The sequence below is a fragment of the Dendropsophus ebraccatus genome, chromosome 5, assembly GCF_027789765.1.
Source record: "Dendropsophus ebraccatus isolate aDenEbr1 chromosome 5, aDenEbr1.pat, whole genome shotgun sequence".
NCBI classification, from domain to species: Eukaryota; Metazoa; Chordata; class Amphibia; order Anura; family Hylidae; genus Dendropsophus; species Dendropsophus ebraccatus.
Window position 1 is genome coordinate 56,908,405 of NC_091458.1, and position 26,900 is coordinate 56,935,304.

General features: G+C 40.3%; 1 protein-coding gene across 1 annotated transcript in view; it reads right to left on the bottom strand.

The window, feature by feature from the left end:
- Window positions 1–26,900, bottom strand: part of PPP1R1A (protein phosphatase 1 regulatory inhibitor subunit 1A) — a 132,372-nt gene that overhangs the window by 85,655 nt on the left and 19,817 nt on the right. Inside the window, exon 2 of the mRNA XM_069972217.1 lies at window positions 2,432–2,477. Within this exon, the coding sequence (XP_069828318.1) occupies window positions 2,432–2,461 (30 nt within the window). The 5' untranslated portion in view covers window positions 2,462–2,477. The remainder of the gene's footprint in view (window positions 1–2,431; window positions 2,478–26,900) is intronic.

Sequence of the window (26,900 nt, forward strand, 5' to 3'; positions counted from 1 at the left end):
TCCCCCTGTTACCCCACACTCTGCACTTCTTCTGGGGTCTCCCGTTCTCCAGTGTGGGGGACTTCACCTGGAAAATGTTGTCCTGGTGCGATACGGGGTCCTTCATATCCAGAAGCGATGGGTCCGCTCCATGGCTGCTAAATATTAGGGCGCTATTACTACTTCTGATATGTTCGGATCGTGCCGCAAGCTACAGGGCAGCGAGGGACCGGGAGAGGGGGTGCTGGTATAAAAGTTATCCCCGTACAGGTGGTGACCTTTATCCAGCAGTGGGAAGATCAGTTCCCGGACGATCTCCCCACTAACTCCGAGGATGGGGGGGGAGGGGGCATCTGGGGCTGGATTTGGGTGTCCCTTCCTTCATACACTCTACAGCTGGCACCCACCGGCAGACTGATGCGGGTGCGCGTCTCCGTCCGTGTCATAGACTCCATTCTATGCACGGGCGGATTCCGCTCTCCGTCCAACGTGTTCATTCTTTGGATGGACGACGGAATCCGCCTGTGCATAACATGGAGTCTATGACACGGATGGAGACGCGCGCCTCCATCAGTCCGCCGGCGGGTGCCAGCTGCGGAATGCACAAAGGGTTATCCTTCGCCATTCCGCAGTGTGCACGTACCCTAAATCTGTAAGTGTACCCTGAGGTACTCTCACAGAGTGTGTAGAATTTCACTCCATACCGTGATCTCTTATTGGGACGGTACTGGCGGAAAAGACGTGTCTGGGGGGCAGCGTACGCTACGCTACTCCCAGACACGTCACTGGATGATGAGGATGAATGGAGGAAAGAAGGATCCCCCCATTCATCCTCACTGGCTGTTTTGGTGTCGGAGGCAATAATAACGTATCCCTCTGACGCCGAAAACACCCTGGGGGCCATCTTTATACGGGGACTAGTATATGGGGTATGTAGTGGTGTAGTGTCAAACTTTATTCAATGTAGTGTGGTGTAATGTAGTGTTTTTTACGTGTTTTTTTACAGTAAGTATAAAAAAAAAACCTACGCCAACAAAGGAGTTGCTGATAAATGCCGCAATGTGCGCCACTTATAAGCAGACCGTGGCAGTAGAATATAGAAAAAAAACACCCTACGCCAAAAAGGAGGAGTTGCTGATTAGCAGCGCACTTTCGTGCGATGCTGATCAACACTCAGCGGCGATAGGGTGCGGAAAATAGAAAAAAAAAATTTGGGAAAAAAAAATATTTTTTTTTTTATATTCTGAATATCCCTGTAGCTGCTGATAAGTGTATTACACATATCAGCCGCTAGGGGGCAGCAGAGCGCAAAATCTGGAAAATGACGAGGCTGGAGCCGAAAATAGCGGAAAGAAGACGACGAGGACCGCCGGAAAGACCCGAAGACCGAACGGAATGACGGTGTGAACACGCAGCGATCGGGGAAACATCGGGCGTAAATTTACGCCCTGATGCGCTAAGTACCATGGCGCCAGGGCGTAAGTTTACGCCCGATGTCGTTAAGGGGTTAAAAAACTGAGAGAGTTCAAAAAATAGTTACATTAATATTGAGAGAAAATATGAAACTCTGTAATATCAGGAAAATGATTCTTTCTGTACTTTTAAGACTGCCTCCACCCCTCACACTTCTTATATTAGACATGGGCACATCTCGAGTACCCTCGGGTTCGCCTGAAAGCGAGTATGCAGCATTTAATTACCAGTGTCTGAAAAAGCTCGATGCAGTAGTAAGGTTGTCTAAAAAACATGGATACAGCCATGGGCCATAGGCTGTATCAATGTTTTCCAGGACTCCTTAGGGCTGCATCAAACGTTTGAAGGCACAAGTAATCCAGTGTTGCACACTCAGGTCCTCGAGGTTCCCTTATCTACTGCCCATCACTAAGAAAAATCTGTTTTCAGGAGGTTGATAACAGGTTTTCAGCTACACTGAGATCAGGTTACACTGCCCACACAAATCTATGGAAATGGGTGGGGTCTAGGGGATGAGTGAGGAGGAGAGAAAGACGCTTCCGGCATACTCTCGAATAAAAGTGCTGGATTCACAGATTAGACTGCTAATGCTCTATATCCAGCTACATCATCCAAAGGTTTGTTACAGAGAGATAGGGAAGAAGTGTCCTCAGTGTTATGTGCGTTTCTACTGTATGGGAGCCATTATACAGGCTAGTCTGCATCTGCATATCCAGGGAACCCCCAAGGTTCCCTGGATAATACCTCAGACTCTAAAATGCAGATGACTACACAGTAACATCCCTTCCCCCATAGGCATAAAATATATTATATTTTACCCCAAATTCTGTATGTAATGCAGGCAGTATCTAAAGGGTTACTAACATCCATTTTTGGCAAGTAGGACTAATGTTGACAAAATTCAGTTGGAACAGTATGTGCCCCAAAATAGCTTATTCTCAGCTGGCACGCAGCAAATAACAAGGTAGCTGTGCCTTACCTGATGTGTTGTTACTATCGAGCAAACCATTTGGCCAGATGGCTTTCTGTAGTAGATACAAGAAATACAATTAGTCCCTAAATTCCCAAATGGCCTTCTCTCAGAATCATCAGATGGTCTTATACTTTAATCTGCCCAACATAAACCCAGCTTTCTAATTAATTAACGATAAGAGCTAAATGCAACATCCACCTCAAAAATAATGTGGATTATTAAATTCATCAGATTTTTGATTTTTGCATTTAAATACAGTAAAAATCATAACAAACAACTTGAAGCAAATCTATAGGCACTCCACCACTCCAACAGGCCCAAACAGCTAATACCACTGCATTGACGCTGTCAATCCATGTCCAGTCTTGGGGTCCAAATATCTCCTGGTGTTGTCCTCTTTTAATTAGGTGGTGCGGTGTCAATGAGACGGGGCCTAGGCAGTGGCATAGCAACCATAGAGACAGGGTAAGCAGTTGCTATAGGGCCTGTGCAGGAGGGGGGCAAAGGGGAGAAGGTAAAAGCATGTGTCCTTCTGCTTAACCCCTATATGTACTGCAGAGGTCAGAGGTTATCAATGCACAAACCAGCGCTGTCAGCGCTCGCTAGCTCCTCATTCCCTGCTTGCTGCTGGTGCTATTACACGCGTCGGCAGTGCAGTGCTTTGTGTTGTGCATAGGGGAGGGAGGCCCTTAAAATTGTCTTGTGCATAAGGGAGGGAGGCCCTTAAAATTTTTTGCTATGGGGCCCCATGAATCCTAGCTACGCCCCCATGGGCCTAGGCCTGAAGTGGCTCTCTATTCTTGCTGCCCATGCCTTATCTTATTAGCTACGTCCCTGGGGTGGGCGAGGCAGCAAGAAGAGAGGTGCTGAAGGCCTAGGGCATGGATGACATCACGCTTTCAGATTAAAAAAGTGTTTTTATAGAAATAATTGCAGGATATCACGATGCGAGTTTCTTGCAAAATCCGCTGCAATTCCCATAATGTCAGTTTGAATAGGATTTTCATCCCGCTACCAGTATGTAAACGCCACCCTCTTATCCTGTCATGGGCCAGTAGGCCAGCTTGTTCTGTGGCTCCTTGCTCCCTGGTGTCCTGCTGTGTTGGGACAGTGTGAAGCTACCCTTAAACAAATTTTAACATTTTGGAGCTGGAGCTCTGCAGTAGATCTGATCTAATCAAAAAATATCACCAATAAAAACCACAGATTATAACACCCCCCCCCCCCCCCCCCAAAAAAAAAAAAAAAAAAAAGTACTCCCACACAACTCTGTAGATCGAAAAATAAAAAAGGGGTCAACAATTGGTAATTTAATTTTTTAAAAAGAGAGTTTAATTTTTTTTTTTTAATAGAACATAATGGAAAGTAAAGTTGGGTATCGTTGTAATCGTACCAACTAGAAGAATACAGAAAATCAATATTACCGCACAGTGAATGACAGGAAAAAAACGAAATTGCATTTATTTTTCAATTTCACCTCACAAACATTTTATTTTCTATTTTGCAGTATAGTTTAGGGTAAAATGAAGGGTAGCTATAGCTCTCTAGATGGAAAAGTAAAAGTTATGGATTTTAAGAGGGGGAGGAAAAAATGAAAATGCAAATGTTTTAATAATCCGGGTTGTTAAAGGGTTAATAGATTAATTATTCATATTAATGTAATAAGCATGAGGTCCTTGTGTGCATAATATAGAGGTGACGTTCTCACTTGTATAATTGCTTTGGCGGTCTGTAGAGGTCACAGTTGCCAGGTAATGTATTGTAGCTGTCCATCACATGATGCTTGTTATTTATAGCAGCTGTAGCACTGCTAATCCTGTCTCTTTCATGTTGCCTAGAGATCCATCTCCTGAATCCATACATGCATAATATCTGCAGAAGCACAAATACTACACAAGTCACATCCATGTTTACATGTTTACATCCATGGATATTTTTGATAAATATACTTGCCTGTATGTTTCACTTTAATCTAGTTAGCCACAGATGTAAAATGGGTTATTACATAAGGAGTACGGTTTTCATAGCTATTTACAAGCTTGCCCTTGTGTCAATTTCAAAGTTTATGTTGCATGATTTATGATGAATTGATAATTTTTTCCTTTTTTGTTTATTGCACTTTTTTACTGTGTGGTTAAGCCGCAATGGGCTCTTGCAATTTAAGAGTACTGTATGTTAGTTGGCACAGTTGTGAAAATTTGTTTACCTTTGCAACGTCCATACGACACGTTAATTAATTAATCCAAAACTACACTAAGGAACTTCTGCAGATCTCAAAAACACTGCAAATGATAAAATGAAGCAGTGCAAATTTTCAGAAAATTTTTCAACTCTGTAATCGTATGTAATATGTGTTTCACTATACTTAAACAAAGCCCCCTTTATCCAAAAGCCATGTCCTTTAACTGAATGAGTAACAAATGAAACTTGTGACCTTCTAAGGGTGGCTTCACACACAGCTCTTGGTTATGTTCCCACAATGTAAAAAAAAAAAGAGAAAAGACATTATTTTTTAGTTGTTAACACAATTTTTCAAAATAACCAATGTAATTTTGGAATCAAGAATTTTAAAAATGATAAGCGGACAAGAAAAAACATTGTGGGAACATAGCATTTGTGTGCCATTTTTCTGGCCTTCCAAAAAAAATACCAGAAAAACTGACAGATTATTTTGATATTTTTTATGTTGTTTTTGAATGGCTTGATGGCATGGTGTGAATAGCTTTTCTTTTTTTTTTTTTGCCTTTGGCGTTTTTTGAGACGAACGTAAGAAATTTCATTGATCGCCACAGTTTGCAGGGGAAAAAAAAGTCAAACCAAAACAACAAAGTAAAAAACACCAAGTATGTATGGCATTTCATAAAATGCCGCTGACTCACATCTGACCACGGGCATTTTGGCTCATATAAATGCCATGATGTTTTTGTTTCATTTTTTTGCTAGTTTTGCAAAAAAGTAAGGCTTTATAGTGAGTTCCATGCACCAAGCCTGAGCCTGCAGGCCAGGGGATACACCATTACACCCAGAGGAACTGAGGTTTCCTTGAGACAAGGATAAGAGAGGTTTAAGAAGCCTTATTGCAACAAGGACCTGAATATCTTCTGGCAAGGCCGGGTTAAGGAAGGAATAGTTGACAATGGATCTATACAGATGGAAACTGTAGAGTAAAAGAGGAACTACAAGTAACAGAAGTAACTCATTTGTAGCCAACTAATGAACAAAACCTTTTCTTTTAGAATGTTCTGATAAATCCACCCACTCCGTTTCACCTATCCAGAACTGTAGGTTGTTAATGGACCAAAGAAGAAGAAATGGCATGTAAATTTCCCTTTTATTTCTAAAAGTCCAATTAAAAATAAAAAAATAAAAGTTACATATTTAATAAAACATGTGTGTCTATATTCTTTCACAGTAATCAGGTGCAGAATATGAGATACAGCACAACATTGCTGTATAAAGCAAGCCTTTGTCTGTTAACTGAAGCATGGTGGCTTATTTTAATAAAATGTGGGAACTCTTGTACATCTTTCTAGCCTTCAGGGTTAACAAGCCGTCTGACAAATTCTAAATATGCCAAAAAGGCTGCTGGGTCTACCCTGGTGCTGCTGTGTGTATGGACAATAAATACATATTGACAGATATGATGGTCGGTAGCCCTTGATTTTGCTACACACATTAGATAAGAGTAGAAATACCTTTGTGTATCATAATGCAAACCTTAGAACAAAAATGAAGATCTCTACTCAGACCTCATTGGTTTGATGCTCTGAACCATAAATCACAGGATGAATAATTTAGCAAGAATAGAATTACTAGGTCACTCATACAAATTAAGTTGCTCTATGAAGTGTATAGAAGAAGAGCATTCCCCTTATGTGACAGTATTAGATCACCAAGAATCTCAAAAATGCACAACCTGATCGAGAATGATGAATAGCTTCAAGAACTGGGTTATCGATGACCTGACTGACATAAAGCAGAGGCTAAACAGTTAAGGGGGGAGTGAACAGGTTAATTATTTTATGGCACTTACATGATTCTGCTTGACCTAAATAGCTCTATGTTTTGCAGCTGGGGTCCTTTTAAATATTTATTGGACCATTCAAGCAGATTAAAAGGCAAATGCAGCAATTTAAAGGGTTTCGCTTTAACCCTATAGTAACCCAAGTCTGTAGCACCAGTGATTTAGCTGTTCTGCATTTAAGTCTTGCCATGGCTTTCACAACTCCAACCCATTTTTGTGGACAGCGTTGCATTTTGGGTTGCATCTACTTCTGTCAGACACTGGGAAAATGTGTCTAATGGTAGGTTCACACGTAACGGATACGCAGGGGATTTCTCACTGCAAGTTCACAGTGAAATGCTGCGGATTCCTTACTGTCATTCTGAATAGGGTTACATAAATAGTTTCTTGTTCAAATACTTTATTGAAATTTTTGAATAATATAACAATTACCTTACAACAGTTAGTATAAAATGTCCAAAACTGTGCTCCATACAGAGCCAAACATCAACAATTCAGCACATCTCAGTACAAAGAAGGTCATAAAGGAAATACAAAGAGCATTATAGTCCGCTGCAGGTATGTAAGCGCCATCCCCCTTAACCCCCGCGGCCCGGTGAATACTTTACCTGGTCCGCCCTCAAGCCTCCTCCTGTGGCTCCCGGCATCCTGACATTCCGCTCAGCCAATCAGTGGCTGTGGTGGGACAGTGCACTGAGTGGGACATCAGGATGTCGGGAGCCACAGGAAGAGGCTGGAGGGCGGACCAGGTAGTGTATGCACCGGCCGCCGTGGGTTAAGGGGGAAGGGGTTTGCATATTGCAGCGGGATGAAAATTCCTCAGCGAATATGTAATCCTATTCAGAATGACAGAATTTGCAGCGGATTTCACTGCCAACTTGAAGCATGGAATCCACTGTGATCCATTACATGTGAATTTAGCCTGCGTGTGTAAAACTCATAATAAATGTGCCACATGTCATTCACAATACATCTGTAAATATCTATTTTGTGCAACTTATGGCAGACATTTATATATATTATACCCGGCTTGCTTCTGGGCTCCCGGTCTTCCGTCCCGCTCAACCAATCAGTGTGCTGCGGTGGGGCAGCGCACTGATTGGCTGAGCGGGACATGCCGGGAAGCAACCTGGAAGCAACCTGGAGCGAGGACAAAGTGATGTATATACTCCAGCCGGCGGGGGGGGGGGGGGGGGGGGGGGGGGGCGGGTTAACGGGGCAGGCTGCGGACAAACTCACAGCGGGATGTGCATCCTGCTGCAAGTTTGTCTGCCAATAGAGTTTACTGGGCAGGTATCCGCAGCAGATCTTGCTGCGAATTTGCAGCGAGAAATCCGCTGCGGATCCGGTACATGTGAGCATACCCTTAATCTGGTTTTATAAGAAATAGCTAAAGTCCATAGCTAAATAATAGTAAAGGGAAGGGTGGACACATTTGTATCTCTTATGCTGAGGTTACACTGAGCGATAATTCGACCAATCGAACGATTAACAATTTCAAAGTAACAATATGTTTTTATTACGATCAGCGTTTAGACGGAACGATATATCATTTGGAAAATTCATTATAGCGATCGTTTTAAGATTGCTTAAGCCTATCTCATACATAAAGTGAATCGGTGAAAGACTGTTTACACAAAGCAATTTGTGAATTTTTAGCGAACGACCAACGACGATTTGAGAACCTGTTGAAAGATATAAATGAACGATTTCTCGCGTGTCACATGATTGTTCGCTGTGTTTACACAAACCGATTATCGCTCAAATGTGATTGTTATCGCAAAAATTTGAGCGATAATCGTTTTGTGTAAACGCACCAAAAACCTAAGTAGTTGGAAGCAGACAAATGAAAAAGCCTCAATGTGAACAGATCAATGTTAAAGGTCACTAGTGAAGAAATTAGTATTTTCATCTCAACCAACATAGTTATTCTTGTAGGACTTGTCAAGTTATATATTTTTGTAAATTTATTTAGCAAACTTGTCTCCTTCTCCTGATTTGCTGCTTATTTCCTCCCATTCTTGACAGCTTGTTGTCTAGGTTATTGGCCACCACTCTGCTCTAAAAGCAGTGGCCTGGCTGATAAACATATTTCTACTGTATACATATACTATACCGTTTATATATGCTATGGGGAACATTAAAGGACAAGTGCCATGAAAAACTTTTTCCCAGTAATGGAAGCACATTACAAAGTTATATAACTCTGTAATATGCTTCAATCATCTATCTGCCTCCCTTCCCTGTCTTTTCCCCCCTCCACCCCCCACCAGGAAGTGTCCTGACTCACACAGACCTAATTACTGTCGTCACCGTCACCAAGCTCTTCTCTCAGCTCCTTCTCCTGTTACACTAGCCTCCCCCCTCCCCTGCCTTGTCAGGTGACTCAGCTTGCTTAGCTCTCATTGGCTGAATAACTGCAAGCCATGACTTGGACTGGGAAGGGGAGGCTGGTGTAACAGGACCTAGAGCAGCCCTCCTGCTGATGACTCATCCTCACAAGAAGGAGCTGCCTGGGGACGCTGAGGACAGTAATCAGGTCTGTGTGAGTAAGGACACTTCCTGGTGGGGGGTGGAGGGGGGAAAAGACAGGGAAGGGAGGTACATCATACTGGATAAAACCGCCACACCAGACCTGATCAATACCGCCATGCTGTGACTGGATAACACTGCCATACCAGACCTGAACAATACCACCATACCCCCCTCCCCCCCTTAAATCGGCACCAGATTTACTGGCAAGTGCTGCCCTAGGCTTTGTACCATGGGTACAAAGGGGTACACCTGACTACTAGAAGTAAAACCTCTCATTGGTGCAGGAGTTGACCAAGATACTTTAAGGAATTCCTGGGCAAGTGACAGGTGTAAGTGACACATGCAGTGTAGCATGAATAATCCTACATAGAAATCACAGAAGATAACCCTAAAAACCCTAAAATCTACAAATGTGTTAATATTTAATGTGACTTTATTGGGACATTCTCTAACCTAAACCATTTTACTGCAGGTCAGTGATGTTAAAAGAAAAGTAAATATGAATTAATTTATAATTATATTACTTCTGGCTTTATGGAGAATTTATATGACTGGCATTAAAAGGAAATTATTTAGAGAAGGCTTTCTGAGTGTGGGCTGAAGAGCTCTCATAAAATATATTCCCACTTGTCTCATTTACTCAAAGAACCTTTGCACTTTATCTTCCCGCATGGGTCCGATAGACAATAAGCTGAGAGCATCAGTTCAGGCAGTCTCAAAGCTCACATTTCCTATATAACAAGTTCCCTGAAATGGGATCAACACTAGTAAAAAATGACGTCAGTAAGTAACATAATCCATCTGTGCCTGGTGACTCATTCATTCAGTAAAGCCATCATTTCATTAAATCAGAACAGAACATTACTTGCACATATTTATTTTCAATGAGGTCTAGCTATTATAGTTCACCATCCTGTCCATATATGCGTCATTATGCTGTGCCTTACCTATTGTAGAACCTGGACTGGATAATTTGGAATGACAAGAATACGTAAGCGACACGCTTGGCTGAAACCCAGACTGGAACATCCCATTGTTTAGATCACAAGGATTTGTGCAATGTACAGAACATCCGACATACTGTGTGTTTAGTCATCTATATGGCAACTTTCCTGAAGTTTGCAGTCTGTGGCTATGTTCACACAACATTTTTTTTTGTCCATTTTGCTGCCTTTTTTTTCAATGGCCATCGCGTTAGGGCCAAAATTACGGTCTCCTAAAAAAAAAAAAAAACTGCTGCGAAACTGACAAAAGCAGAGGTTGTGTGAACACAGCCTGTTACTTCGAAGTTTACGACAGTAGAATAGGTATAAAATGTGGCTGTATTTTGAATCTAATAATGTGTTACATTGAGGTTATGTTCACATGTACTGTATTTTGGTCAGTATTTGTAGCCAAAAGCAGAAGTGGAACTAACATTAAGAGTAGTTATCTAGTGGTACACCTTTTTTAATATATTGCTGCTTGTGCATATAAAACAATTAACACGTTATCTTTACTGTCCGTGCTTCCTCAGCATCCTCCTCTGGTGTCCCCTGCTGACTGCAGAGCCAACACTTCTGAGACAGACTTGCCTCCGGAGTGACAGCCAGCTAAGCAAATCACTGGCCGCGGGGCTGTCCTATCTTTGTTAGTGATTGGCTAAGCGGGTTGTCATTCCCGAGATGAATTTAGGCGCTATTCCACGGAACGATTATTAGCCGTATTCAGCCGTTACGGCCAATAATCGTCCCATGGAATAGGAGGCAACAATCAGCCAACATCATTCATGTCGGCTGATCGTTGAAGTCGTTTGTCTTTCAACATGTTAAAAAGACAAACGACTTATATAGCAGCGATCTGCAGACCGCCGCTTTATCCTATGGGCTACCCGGACGATCAGCAATCACCCGGGCAGCCCCGCCCCCGCAGCTGCCCTGGCCCTCTCCGGACTCACTGACTCGCTGCAGCCGCGCGGAATAGTGGCAGCAGCGAGCGGGGAATTTCATGTTTTTCTAACCACAGATAACCCCTTTAATTTATGTTACGGAGGGGGGTTATTGGAGGGTCATATATGGGGGGGGGGGCAGTGCTTCTTAATAAATCTTTCAAAACAGAACAGCAGCAGTAGTCACCAGAAATTCCACTGGAAAATTCCATGTTGTGTATTATCTAATTCTGGATCTGTTTTTCATAGGTTTAATAAGTTAGGTCAGGTATTCAGCAGATCTCAAATCTCCATAACAACAGATGTAACGTGTACAAAATACACCTGCATAGCTACATTGTACAGGAATGAGATCTGGGATTTATTATCACCAGATTGCTGCGGTTTCAACAATGTTTTAAAAAACTATATAAAACGTATTAGTCAATAATAAAAACTTGTTTTAGACCCTATCCAAGCAGTAAAATAATCCCATTCCGCTCGGACAGTGACAGCTCCTTAGACTTTCATTGAAAGTCTGTCCAGGTCATGTGACACAGAGCTAGGAGTGAATGCGCTGAGCACAAACTTCTCCTGGCTCGTTCTCCTGATCGGCCTCGGTCTGATCACTCAGACCTCTACCAATTAAAACTTTGGATACGTCTCTGTGATCTATCAAAGTTTTGTTTAAATGGCAGGTACTCTTATAACATCCTATATCCTATCAACGCAACCCCAATGTTTATTCATCAATAGGCCTCTGCATATGACCGCCTAAACCTGACTAGTTCCTGTAGCCAACCTCTCCAGTTTCCCTGCCACTTATGTTTCATATTTTTATAGATGTCACCCAGTGTTCATCTTTTACAGCCAGAATAATGAAACAGAAATTCGGAAGTTTCCAACATGTTCGATGATTAAATGATCTTTTCAAGTTCTTGAATAAAACTGCTAGAACGGGCTCTGATCTTTTAATACACAAGAAAGAGGAGATTAGTCTTTTTACAGTATCTCACCCCCACTGTTACAGAAAAGAATCACAGTCACATGCTGTGTGATATACTAATAAGAAAATAACAGCTCAAATATCATAGTATCCTCTAATGTGTACAAGTTGTTCTGAAGCCAGGTCAGCCCTAATGCTGTCTCCTTAAGTGGTGTAAAAACACATGGGACCTGCCAAAGGCAGAAAATAGCAAACCCTTAGGGCATGTTCAGTGCTTATTTGAATGCCTAATCTGTGTACTTTTCTGTGTCCAAAAGGCTATGTTCACACAACGTCAAAATTAGAGAAAAGGCGTCCCCTTTTGCAATTTAAAATAACGTCCGTTTTTGCCGCAATTTAAATGACTGCAATACAATGCAATAAAATCTAATTTATGGAAAGACGGACGTCCAATGCACACAATGTATTGAATAACGGACGTTATCATCGTGGATGTCAAAATAATGATCATGACAATTATTTTCGGACGTCTTTTGCAAACAGCAGAGGTTTTTGATTAGTTGTTCACACACAGATAGGCTATGTTCACACAACGTTTTCTATGCTCCGTTTAAAATTACGTCAGTCTTTTGAGTCTAAAATAACAGATGTAATTTAGCAGCCTGGCCTCCCCTTAGTGCAATGATGGCTGTTTGTACATTATACTAGTTTTGGGTTATTGATTGGCCTTTGGGTGCGGCTTAATTAAAAAGTCCTTTGAATTTAATAGTCAAAATGGAGAAAGAACGGTGACAAAAGAAAAACTGTGTAAACAACTAATTAAAAACGTCCGCTGTTTGCAAAAGACGTCTGAAAATAATGATCATGTTCATTATTTTGACGTCCGCGGCAAAAACGCCCGTTTTTCAATACATTGTGTGCATTGGACGTCCGTCTTATTTTAAATCTCAAATTTGGATGCCTTTTCTCTATTTTTGACATTGTGTGAACATAGTCTTTATTTTTTGTCACCGTTCTTTCTCCGTTTTTACTATTAAATTTAATGGACTTTTCAATTAAGCCACGTCCAAAGGCCAATTAGTAACCTAAACTAGAATAATGTACCAACAGCCACCATTACACTAAGGGGAGGTCAGACAGCTAAATGACGTCCGGTATTTTAGACTCAAAATAACAGATGTCATTTTTAATGGAGCAGAAAAAAACATTGTACATAGCCAAACGGTGCATTTTTGCAAATCCATCTCCCATTGATTACAATGATAATGACTAAGCAACATTGGAAAATCCTGATGGTCTCAGAGATCATCACATTACAGATTTTTACTATGTTAACAATCCCTTACTCATCACTTAAAACTTACATTAGCAGTTTCAATTTTCTAGAATTATTTATTCACCTTCTGGTTAGGATTTGGAAGCACTAGATAGTAAATTACGACTAGGATAAACATTTTAAATAAATAGAGAATAAAATGTAATTCTCTAACTATAATTGTCATGCATGTTGTCATGAGTTATTACATGGATTCTGTCAGCAACCCTGTTAAAATATGGACCCTGTTTTTTCTGGGAGAATGGGAGTTCAGTCTGGTTTTTCTCCCTCCTAAGTGGCAGTAGGTTCTAGTTAATAGAAGGAGGGGGGGAGGGGGGGGGGCAAAGGTGAGTATTCCCCTGTTATGATAACCTGATCTCTTAATAGGACAGGGGTTATCTTATTTTATTAACACTGAATTTTTAAGTTAAAAATTTAAATGAAATAAAAGCATTAAACACACAGCAAGGTAATCCCACAGCCTATATACTGTACTGTATTTTGTTATCATACACAACATAAGAGAGTATTAAAGTCTTGCTTAGTGGCTCTCACCTTCATGCAACTAACACTATTCTTTTTGCAATATTTCATGTCACTTATTCGGTTCACATTAAAGCCTGACTGTGTGTTTTTCCATGACTAATATTGGGTAGGTTGCTTGCTGAGCTACTGTGTGTAGCGGGGAAGTGAGATACTGGAGATAAGGTTAATTAAATAAGTAAACCGAGTTAATTATTTAGGTATCATTGGGGAGCGGGAGTGATGTGCCTAGCTGCTATGTATTAGCAGTGCAGTATATTGACATTGTATAAGCCACAGGAGATAAACAAGATACATAGTGATACCTACAGTAGTAATAAAAAGATAGCACGTCTCATACATCCCTAATCGGTGGTGTATTGGGCACTCGAATAGCTACTGTAAATAAGGTTCTTTAAACTTTACGTTACAAGGTGGGACCTTCCTGTATTGGATTTGTTTGCCAACTCTCCTGAAAAATGCCAACCTAGAGTGATATCTGTGAAATGGGGAAACTTTTCTATCATGGACAGCAGTAATGTTTTCACCAATTTGTGCAACAGGCTTTTGGTAGGTATTAAAGGGGTATTCTGGAGAAGAAAAAAAAAAATAATAATTTTCTCTAGCCAACACAATTTGCTCATTGTCAGAGATGCTTAGATCCTTACACTTGCCCATTATTCCTACTTCCACCACATAGGCTTCAAGTGCTGATCACTCACTGCTCCTAATATATCCCACCCCTTGACAGCTGCCACTGTAACAAGTAAATCAATGTTATTTACAATACTTAACCTGTCAGTGCTTTTAATGTTGTGAATTTTTCAATTTATCAGCACATTACGGTATATATTGTTACATTGTACAGGAAGTCAGAAGAACACATTAAAAAATCAGACATGTTGCACCAGATACATACTTAATGTAATCCGTAATATAGACAGAAATGCTTGAGGATGGGAGACATGGTAGCCCTTACATGTACACAGGGGCATTTAGTAGGGTTCCATGGGAGTTCCTGTCAATTTTGATGGCAAGAAAAATGTAGGACATTTCTTTAGGTATTAAAGCTGAAAACTCAGCGGACTCCATTATAAGTCACTGGAGTCTGTATGACAGATCTGGCACAGTGTTATAGCTCCTCTATAAACGGAAGCAATGGTGCCAACGGTGTGAGCATAGTCTCAGCAATGCAGAAAACAATGTAATGGAAACCTTCATATTTTAGGTTTTGTTGTACTGAGTAAGCCAAAGAGATCATTGACTATGACGATACCATTAAATCCATAAGTAAATGAGATTGTGTTTTATAGAACATGGTGTGTGCTCAGCCTCTGAGAAGTAGCAGGATATGCAAAAACCTAATTAGACTTTTTAATTGTAGTGTTTCTGTCTAGTAGACTGCAGATAATATTAACACTGGCGGAGAATCAGGATGTGAAACAGGACTGAGGATACTGTGTATTTCTTACATTGTTGCATAGTGATCAACTATAAGATTTCCATAGGATTACCTCTGTCTCTACCTGTTCAAGTGCAACCATTTTCTGACAAAAGCTACAGTGTTTGAATATATAAATAGCCCCTACTGTTTAATTACAACACACTTTGTAGAAATCTGTAGCATAAATTATTGGAAGTTTGTAAATATATGTTATTAGGGAAAAATGCCTCTCTCTCCACTCATCTTCCCCCATCCCCAGAATCTATCATTCACTTTGCAATAACTACTCAGTTATACCTGCCCATAAAAGTCTATAGAGAGAATAGAGGAAAGAAGAGGGAGTAAGTGCATATCTACAAAAGCACACTAAGGGGGACATTTATTAAGTCCGGCGTTTTTTACGCCGGACTTATAAATGTCCCCGCATCTCCGGCGCTACAGAGATTTATGTAGAGGTTTTCGGTATATCTTGTAGTGTTAAAAATGATAAATCGCGTGGACTCTTGGCTTGGTTTTTGCTCTTATATATATCGTCTGCTATGAGAACTTATGTAGACAGGGCTGTGTCTTTCCTCATCCTGTCCAATCACCTGAATCTACCAAAGATGCCTCCAATCAAGGTACTAACTGAAAAAACAGAATAGGGGGTTCTACCAAGATAAATCAAAAGACGGGGTGCCACTCAATGTCTAGATTGTAACCAAAAAAAGAGCAAAAAATAGACATAAATCAAGAGTGCACTCCGCATACCATATATGAAAAAGTACCAAAATATATTTTTTGGGAGATCACATAGAACACTACAAAACACGGTTAAAAGCAATTAAAAATTCCAATCGGGAACACAAAAATTCATGGTCAACCCAGATCAAAATAACTATCAATGGGTATATGACCTACGGGGGGTTGCATGCAAATAATATTGCTACCATGACCCAAAGTTAGTAAATATATATTAGAAAATATGCAATAATCAATTCCTCAGGCAAAGCGTCCAGCAGAATAAAAAAAACCTAAAGACACTAATATCACACAGTGAAGAATTGAAGTAATCTACATCAGGTAAATAACAAATTCAGATACCTTAGGTATAGGATGTGATGTTATAAAACCCAAAAATAAGCAAGAGAATCACAATACCAAAAAAGGAAACTGCACAGAAAACAATAGCAATAATATCACTCAATCGAAATATAGTGAGCGATGCCTGGGGTAAAAGAGGTCATGGAGCAGACAACCCTGGGAGAAAGGCTCCAATCAAGGTACTAAAACATCTCAATGTTGATCAAGAGTAATGGGAGACCCCCAGAGCTAAATTTTAATTGGTTCTGAATACTTAAAGTGTCACTGTCGTTCTAAAACTTTTGAAATCTAAATCAACAGTAGATTTGATATAAAGCAAGTTTGCAATTTACATTTTTTTTTTTTTTAGTTATCATGGAAAACACAGCACTTCCTGTTTTCTGACATTTTTTTTTTATAAAAAAAAGAAAAAGTCAGAAAGCAGGACGTCCTGTGTATAGCAGGCCATCTGACCGCCCACAGACATGGCAGTCATGTGACTGATGGACACATTGAGCGGTTATAACGACAGGTACGCTTCCACTAAATCCATGCACATTTTTGTTGTTTCTTTTTCAATAAATTTGTAGAAAAAATCAGTTCCAATTAATGATAATTGTTTGTGGCTGTCATTATCAAGAGACAGCCGCCTTTCCCCACTAAATGACAACACATTCCCGTAGTGGGAACCTAGCCTTTATGTACTGTATGTGTTATGCTTACTTCAGGACCTGCCACGGGGGGCCCCAAGAGACACAAAGATTGAAATCCTATGACCCTCCATCATGCTCCCGCATGTGGAAAATTAACATTTAGTCATTTATGGGACATTCATCAGATTTATAAGTGAATCCAAATAATAGAACTAGCCTGGATACATAATAAATCTATAAGCTATTTTAGCTACTTGTACATCTAGCGCAGATGATAAATAAATGACTTATGACATCACCGATGCATTCACATGATTCATCAGCAGATTTCTATTTTAGTTTTACCTCCTGTGCAGCATTAAATAAAGTGAAAGCCTAATGCCTTGTGCCAGAGCATTCATCCAGCAAATGCTGACAAGACCCAAGCATCAGTAATTCAATTTACAGTCAATAATTTGATTCATCACATAAAGCCACGCTCCTCACCTATTGCAGCTGTCAGTAATCCATCTGTCAATAGTGCTGCTCCCCTCCCTGGCAGCCATTCACCTCGTATGCACAGGAATGTTGTTGTTTGGTTTATTAATACTTTTGTTCCTGGCTCTAGCCGCTTGTATTACTTTATTTTATGTTGTTTCTTCCTGGACACTCAATAGCCAGACTGCAGCCAAAGGAGTTTCCTGCTGACCTTTGTCTTACAGGTCCATAAGTATTTTCCTCCTATTTTTATAGCACTTTAAAAAACTATTTCTAAATATTTGATGCCTTATGACTTATGGACCACAAGCCTTAACTTGACCTTGACCAGAACCTTACCTATGGCCTTAGATGCTTCATGATTTTCAGGAATAAATAAGGAATTAATGGGGATATGGTAAGAAGCAGCAAGTTTTCAGGTACATGGGTGGTTTTACAGGGACAACAACAGCCATAAGGGCAAAGGGGCAATTTACTTTTACCGGAGGCAATAAGCCTGGACGTTGGCAAGATGAGGCACAGCCTCCTATATGACAGTTACAGCAGACCGGCAATTGATTGTGTTCAAGTCTCTGGCAAATTTCATCCTTATTTCTTACTCCTCACCCACAACAGTCTTCTGTCCTAGCATTGGTACTTGGAAATGCCGAGATTTTAGCATTCTAGCCCTTGGCTTATAGCAGCCTCGCAGAACAAATGCCAGTGTCTGCTGCCCTGTGGTTACAACACTATCTATCTCTGTAGATGTCAGGGCACAACAAATGTTTCAAGTGTCCCATATTAACATGGCACACCTATTTTATGTGCCCCTTACTGCTACTGTTAAGACGGGTGGTGCCAAACTAGTGCACATTGCCACACTGGTCAACACTATAGCCCCTTCACATTAGCTAATCAATTATGGACTTTATTCTATACAGTGTGTGCACTGCCGGCCAATTTCCCATTGACTTCAGTGGAATGCATTATTATATTGAAAATGGAGCCTTATTTTACACTCAAAGTTATGGCCATATTTTACCTTTATTTACGGTGTGTGAACATAGGCTAACACCTTATGCCCATATCTTTTCCCAAATTAGGATTTATTTTATATAACTTTGTTATGGCAGCTCTACTTTAAAAATGCAGATTTCCATAGGTTTTTAAGAAAATGTAATATACAGTATAATATGCAATAGGAACCAAAAGGTTGGTGCAATTTCTGAATGAAGTGTTACAGAGGACTTCTGCCCGGTATCTAACATTAATGATTTACTAGTAAACTTTCGTATTTTAACATCAGTTTCTGAGAAGCTCATTCAAATGTCACAACTAATACAGCTACACGTCTTGTGTCACAAGTGCAAAACCTTCAGGACCAAGGGCCATCATCCTAAACTGGAACTGGAACTGTCATTTAAAAAAGCATTTGACAGAGACATGTCAAAAGCCTTTATTGGCCAGGGTCTTAGTGTTGAGACCCCAGCTGGATTAGAAGAATGCAGCAATATCAATCCAGTAGTTCTATCCTAAGTCTTAAGGTTACTGCACACTTATCCCTGCTCATTCTGATCTGAGGGGGTCTCAGGACTGACATGTTAAATTTCTACTAAATGACAGGTATGGTAAGGGAATTGCCTTTCATAATAATTTGACCCTTGATAAAGTTGCTCAGATGGTTCACCTGTACAGCCGTCCATTTTTATAAAGAACTGACTGCTTAGATTTCTATTGAGTGCTATTGTACTTTGTTTCATATAAAGGCAGAGAGAATTTTTCCTGCGGTATTCATATGGAATGCAGCAGACAATATAACAGTGGAGTTCTCCATCAGGTTTCCCCGTCTGAGCATCCCTAGAGCTGGAAAATAACAATCAACCTTGGTAAACACATTATTCAGTTATACAATAAGATGAGAGTTCAAGTCTCTTCAAGTAGCGGACTACCATACACAATCTCATAAATGTTAAGTTTCCACTTAATAAATGAGTACAGCAGATCAAGTTGGAGGAAAATACTGTAGATAGAGCTTACAATAAAATATTCAATCTATTATGTATTACCATACAGATTAAACGGTTAGTATTTACTTGTTATAGAAACAAAGTATATAGTCTACATTGGTGCCCATGAGTTGTCTAAAGGTGGGCATACACTGTTATTTTTCCTGTTCTTCCTATTAACATAAACATTCAGCATGACAAAGCCTTTCTGTTTTCTCTATAGGGACAGGAGGGGTAAGCTGCAGCCAGACAGCTCTGGTGGCGGCTTATCTCTTTAAGAACAAAGGGGTCGGACATCACACCCCAACCTAACCCTGACACCTTCCATCACAACTGAACCCTATCTTCACCATTATCAACTGTCGGTGTAGTCTCAGGAGAGCCCTATACACTTTATGCAGATGCCCAAGCCCCCCATGAGTGGTAAGTATAAACAGCTAGAGTCAGACATATTTCCCTTTCCTATGAGCTATGTGCACAGTGCTACCCATCTCCTAAAAGATAGCATGACACTTACCTTTCAGATATTGTCCCATATTAGCTACTGATACAGAGAATCAGTCATATTCTTGATTCTCAAAGGGACTCATAATCTTTATGAGTATAATGGAATTGTACAGAGGCATACATAGATGATAGGGAGCACTTCAGCTAATATCAAATTGGAATTATTGACAAGGTACAAATGGATTCTGAATATTGGACAATATAGGTGGACAAGTAGTTTAGCATGCAGTTTATATACAGCTGAGGGGTCATGTGGAGGTCGTAGGGAAACAATAGTGGGCAGACAATAACAACTTTATTAAATCCTGAGACCATGAGACCATAGCTAAGATAACTCCCTATTCTCAACCATCCCCCCCCCCCAGCACATCACAATTCCTATAATTCTTCAATATCCCTGTGACACAAATGTGGGTACTGACAGTGTATGCTGATCTAAGAGGCTGCACAGTCGTATCTTGTTATATACTGTAGCTGTTAAGCAGATGTGTCCTTTCTTACCTTTTTAGGGCTAAATATATCTGAACACGTGTCTAAAGAGATTAATAGCTTTAAAAACAAAACACAATTTTGCGATACTATGTGGGGCGATATATATGCTATAAGTGTCTATGTGTGGCTACCTATGTAGATTAAAGCCTGCTGGGAGTTTTGCTAGCACGTCACAATATTGTAGTAGTTTGTATCATGAGACATTGGGATCCTTCAGTGAATTTGAGGAAAGGTAAGGATGGACACATGTGCGGAGAGCGGAGGCATGCGAGGCATCACATTGACACACTGAGATTCCGCTGGGATTTGGATCAGAGCCTGCTGCGGGGGCTCTGTGCAGAATTTTGCCTGTTTTACTGAGTGTGAACAGATCCTAAACAGCAATGAGATTTGCTAGGCTCCTCTAAATGTAGTCTTGGACTAGTTCTACAATGTTCTGAGGGCTGTGTCTTTAGATCTTAAAAACACTATAACTTTAAATAAGTTATAGATACAACATACTAAAGAAACCATTTCTGTATTATACTCCTGTCACTGTTCATTTCTCTGCTTATCTGATACAATATAGCACAGGCAGTCTGTAACATTGAAGCTATCGCACATACTGATGGCCATTGTTGCTCACTTCACCCACTTACAGAGCCAGGTACTAAGCAACCCGACTCCCCCTCAGCTGCCTTTGCTATGCCCTGCTGGATTTGCCATGGCTTTCCTGCCGGGCTTGCACAGCAGCAAAGAGTTGCCAAGGCAACCAGTGCCGAAAAGTGATGTTAGGCCAGGTGGCAAATTCAAAGAAACAGCAGCGATAGATTCTGCTTGGGATTCATTTCTTATTCCCATCCATGTGCTACTGATCTTGAACTACACTCCTGACTTTGACCTCGGCCTTGTTCTGGGTTGTTCCTCCTTAATTGCCGTTTGGATTTGTTGTTCTATTTCCAGTCTTTAGCTCCTTTCCTGAATACACTCCCATTCCATTTAGTCTGTCACATCCTGGACTCCTCTCCTGATGACAACCATAGTTTCTATTCCCGACTACACTACTGCTTTATCAGCTCTACTGACATAAACTAGTGACCATTCAAGGGACCGAGACTAGAGATGCGCGAACCTCGAGCATGCTCAAGTCGATCCGAACCCGAACTTTCGGCATTTGATTAGCGGTGGCTGCTGAAGTTGGATAAAGCCCTAAGGCTATGTGGAAAACATGGATATAGTCATTGGCTGTATCCATGTTTTCCAGACAACCTTAGAGCTTTATCCAACTTCAGCAGCCACCGCTAATCAAATGCCAAGCGATCGGGTTCGGATCGACTCGAACCCAAATCTGGTTCGCTCATCTCTAACCGAGACTTAAGAATCCTTCTGGGGAAAAAAAAAAAAAAAAGAAAATACAGCGCTAGAAGGAGTAAAACTATCTTTTCAGGGAGACAAAGACAACAGGGAACAAACAGCTTATATGAATGGGAACGCTGCAGAATGCTTTATAACATCATTACTTTACGTCACAACACCAAAAAATCTTGGTAATTGGTTCCCTTTAAATAGAATGATACAGGTACAGCAAACGTGGCTTTATAATCTATCATGGGAAGTCATTTCAGAAACAAGAATTGTTGCTTTTGCTGTTGTTATAACACTCCAGAAGACAGGTGGGTTGACAAAAGGAGCAGACAGACTGCTTGATCACCATATTACACATCCTAAAAAGAAGACTGCTGTAAAGATTTTAACACAATAGCTGATTAGCATCTCCATACCGTGTGGAGCAGATGTCTTACCTGTACATATCTATAGACCTTTTTTTTTCTTTTTTTTTTTAACCACTCATTAAAATGAAGGCACATAACCACTGACAACTGGTGTTGTAACCTTGACTCTACATTGTTAAAAGTCTTTCGCACGCATGAATCATTACACAGTCGGAGGACATCTGAACCAGAAAAGTTTGACACTGATGTGAGATACAAGCAGGATTCCAAGACGTGAAGAAGGTCATTGAACCGTGCATTTTTAAGCTAACTTTTAACTAAAATATTTAAGCTTGTCAGGCAGCTTTGGAATTGTTCTTTTTTTCCCTTTTTGAAGGAGAGAAATGGCAGACAAGCTTTCCTTATAACGTATTTCTCACAAATACAGGGCTTCCAAGGTGAATTTAATCGCTAAAAGAGTCAAACATCCTGAGTTAACGTAATGAAACATTTTGCTGGCATCAAATCCACACAAAGAAAGGTCAAGGATAATTGACGTAAGCAAAGGAATGAATTAGCCTAATTGTAAAAATACTCTTGTCTTGAGTACTTTAGAATTCATGTACCAGACAAATTTTCCTATTACTTTTTTGTAGATTTGCTATGTTTACTTTTTTTGGAAAGGCAGGTTTTGCTTTTAAAAAGAAAAAGAAAAAAAAAATCATACAATGCAATACAGAATTAATGGGGTTATCTAAAAAAAATGTTAACATTTAGAAGTTGGCAGCTTGATAATAAAACATTTAAAAACTGTGCTTTTGCTGGCAGAACCTCTTGTTCTCTATCCTGACACAAGGAACATGCCTGCTCAGCCAATCACTGACTGAGGCGGGTCATTGCTATAGGCGTGATTGGCTGAGCTGCCCCTTGCTTACAGTAGTGTTCAGATAAATAGCAATAATACTATGTTGTAATTGTGGGATATTGGTTCCATGCCAGATTGGAATCTTTAGGTAAATAAAGGGAAGGCTTGACATGTGTACGTATGTTCTGCATCATGGCAAAACGTTCATATTATATGAAGTTATACATAGAGATAAAGGTAAACATACTGAATTAACACTTAGATTATTTTTGTCATAAAGTACATTCAGTCCTCCTTAAGACTGAGAATAAAGTTTGAATGGTTGTTGGCATCCACCATGCATTCCAATGAAATGACTAGGAGGTCAATACACCAACAATAGAGACCTATCAGGATCTGTATTTCTTGTGTCACATATAAAAATAGATTGACCTTAAATGCAACTTTAAATTTCAGAAGAGAGAACATACAGTATTTTCCAACGTATAAGACTACTTTTTAACCCAGGAAAATCTTCTCAAAAGTCAGGGGTCGTCTTATACATCAGGTGTTGTCTTATAGGGCAAGTTCTGAAATACTTTGGAACCGGACTGGAGAATTTGTGGTTAGCGTATGCGGTGGAGTGAGCTCAAAAGCGTCTGCATCTCCCCCGTATGCGGCGACCATATGAAGGGTGTGCAAAGCTGCAGATGTACGGAGTATGGGAAAGAGAGATACAGATGTGCCCCAAAAAACACACCTCTTTAACCCGTCTGGCTTTCTCTTGTATCCTACCGGTATTACTGTACCTTCTTCTCTGCCTCTCAGATCTTGCTGCTGTCTGATGTTTTTTTTACTCATTTTTATTCGGTGGGCGTTGGTAGAGGGGTATTCTTATACAGCAAGTATTTCCCAAAATCTGTATTTTAAATAAAAAGGTTGGGGGTAGTCTTATATGCCCAGTCGTCTTATACAGTGGTACTTTAAAGGACAGTGAAAAATGTCTAGCTTAACTCTTATATAGAATCATTTATAAATTTTCCCTGATGTCTAAGGGTTAAAAAATTCTGATTTTAAAATTTTTGTTGGATCACGAGCTTTGCTCATCTGCCACCATCACTATTAGATAATAAAGTACACAAAAGAAAAGCATGACATACCTACAGCTCCAGCTAAGAATTCCCGAAACCAGCTTGAGGTTTGATTGTGCTAAGAATTCTGCCCAAGGCTTTCCCCTTTCTAGTCCTATATGAGAGGGGCCAGAGCATTGTAAAGAAGTACAGTATACAGATTTGCAATCTATGGCTATGTTCACACTACGTAAAAGTATGGCCGTTGTTGCCATCGGCAACAATGCCCGTACTTCATGCACCTGTGAACACTGGCCTATCTGCTATGGGATCCCGGCCAGAGTGTATACACATCGTATACGCTCCGGCTGGGATCCCATGCGGACCCGCAAATAACTGACATGTCAGTTTTCTGCGGCCGCAATTCAGTGAAATGCGGCCGCAGAAAGCTCTGTAAGTTCACACAATGAAGAGAGCGGCTCCTGGCTGCTTACTTTATTGTGTGCTGTGGAGTGTGCTACGGCCATAAAGATTATCCGGCTGGTACTGCAGTACTGGTCAGGATGATCTATGCAGAGACCGGCCGTTCCGTGACCCGGCCGGGGTCACGGAATGGCCAATCTCTTACAGAGTGTGAACATAGCCTATCAGTGGGAGAAATTTACTAGGGAGATAAATGGATAGTATTGAAATATAGGAGAGCTAGTGGAGCCAAAGAAGGCACTGTTACTATAGAAACCAATATCCCCGTCATCACCGTCATAACCACTGGGCCTCTGATCACTGTAACAGGCAGACAATGGAGAAGATTTATCAATGTATTTTAGCTATTTTTCTCATGTAAATACTTTGAGAGATATGGTTTTCTGGCTGAATAATATATTTATAAAGGACTACCACTATAAGTTTATGACAGCTTATGCCCTGTTGGTGAATCTAGTGTATGCTGCCCTGCCCATGAAATACCACAAAAACACAATTTTTGGGTGGAGTCCTCTGCTCACAATTAATAAAGCCATGATAAGGTCAAGCCATGAAATGCATTTTTCCACATGTCAGATTGGTTGATTATATAAGTCTTAATTATTTATTACATAGTGAATATTAGAGGCGTCCCTGCGGTGTTACATTCAGTTAACAAGCTTAATAAGCAGGGTTTTGTTACTATATACAGGCCAGCACAGAGACGCGTGTTAGAGTTAATTAAACAGCATTGGGTGCTCCATTTACTGAATTAAAGCTTTGCTGTTGTGCTGCCATTGCACAATTTCCAGGCTGTTTGCACACAGTAAGCAGCTTGTTCAGTGTGCACAATTTATAAACACTGATGCCTATTGCTGTGCACAGTCAGGAGGTACAGTATTTCATTTCAGGGTTGGCCATTTTTTTAATAGACATGTCAGATTTCTTTTTTTCAACACAGTTATTTCTTTAGAGAGTCTGTTTAATACAGAGCCCTATTTATAATTCAAGTCTATTTTTATGTGTGATCTTTCATGGACCTACCTAGATATCTAAAAGTGTTCTATATTGCAATTCCTCATGAAGATCATTGAGTTATATAGTATTATAAATTAAATCTTAATATATACCAAGCAGTGTCTTCCCATAGGAAGTAATGTAAATGTTTTTAATTGGTTCCAGCACCCACCAATAATTACCTACAATACTCATATATTACATTGACAAGTGCCCAGTTTAATTACTGCAGTACAGTACAGCAATGTACTGTACAGGACATTATACTCAAGAAACATTCAGCAAAACCAGTATACAAAGAATTCGCATACTAAGAGTATAGAAATTACCATAATTTTAGGTTGTTCGCAAAAGCACTTGTTTGCAATTGTTTATCGTTAATTGGAGAAAACTAAAAATCGCTTTGTCTAATAGGACCCTTACAATAAGTACAGTAGGTGTCCTCCCATTGGGAAGATACCACCCAGTAGGTATAAAGGTTGTCCTAATAGGTATTTTTCTTTCCCATTAGGTTGGTTTCCCCAGTAAAGAGGTGGGTGCCCACAGTAGATAGGCAGGTGCCTCTAGTAGGTAGACAGGGCTTAGCTTTACAGGAGTTGGACTAGAGGATGCTTACATTGTGTGCTACTGGTGGAAAAGCTCAAACACTGTAATTTTTTTTTTTACCAAGTTGGAAATGATCAAGAATATCTATCTATCTATCTATCTATCTATCTATCTATCTATCTATCTATCCTGTACTAGGTATATTCAACAATAAGTAAACCCTTTATTTAAAAATGAGCCATAAATACTTTTCCAATTCTTGGAGCCGAGTTTTCCTGACTTGACCTTTTTTCCATTTAGAGGGGCCTCCCATTACAGCGCCAATGACTTCTGACATTTATAGGAAACATTTATCTGCAAGGCCTGCTATCTGCAATGAGAGTCAGGCTCAGCCGGCCCTGGGTCTGCTTAGTTAATACGCCTGGAAGGACTGTAATGCTTTAAACAGGACTGTGTTATGGGATTATTTATCTCCAGGTGTTCGTAAACTGGGACATCCCCTAAGGTTACTGACACCAAATCCTTTAATACAAATATACAATGATCTTCAGAATCATTCTGTTATCAGTACAGTAATAATAAATACATTTACTAATGTAGCAGAACTAGAGCATTTAATCAGTATTGTTTTAGTCAGCATAACTTGATTGTTGTTAATATTCTATTTCAGTTCTCAACTCCAAGGTGATGTCTCATGAAGACAAGTTCTGTACAGACAATCTAAGACCGGGTTCACACATTGTATGACACTAGCTATTCTGTGACCCGGCCATGTCACAGAACGGCTGATCTGCATTTCTGTTGAATTGGGACGTGGGCACATCTGTGTGCCCGCATTCCAATTCACTATAACACACAATGGAGAGTGCGTCCGCTATTCAATGAATAACGGTCGCACAAAATTGACCTGTCAGTTCTCCATGCGGACGGTTGGAATTACGGCCGGAGTGTATACTATGGGGGACATTTATGAAGCT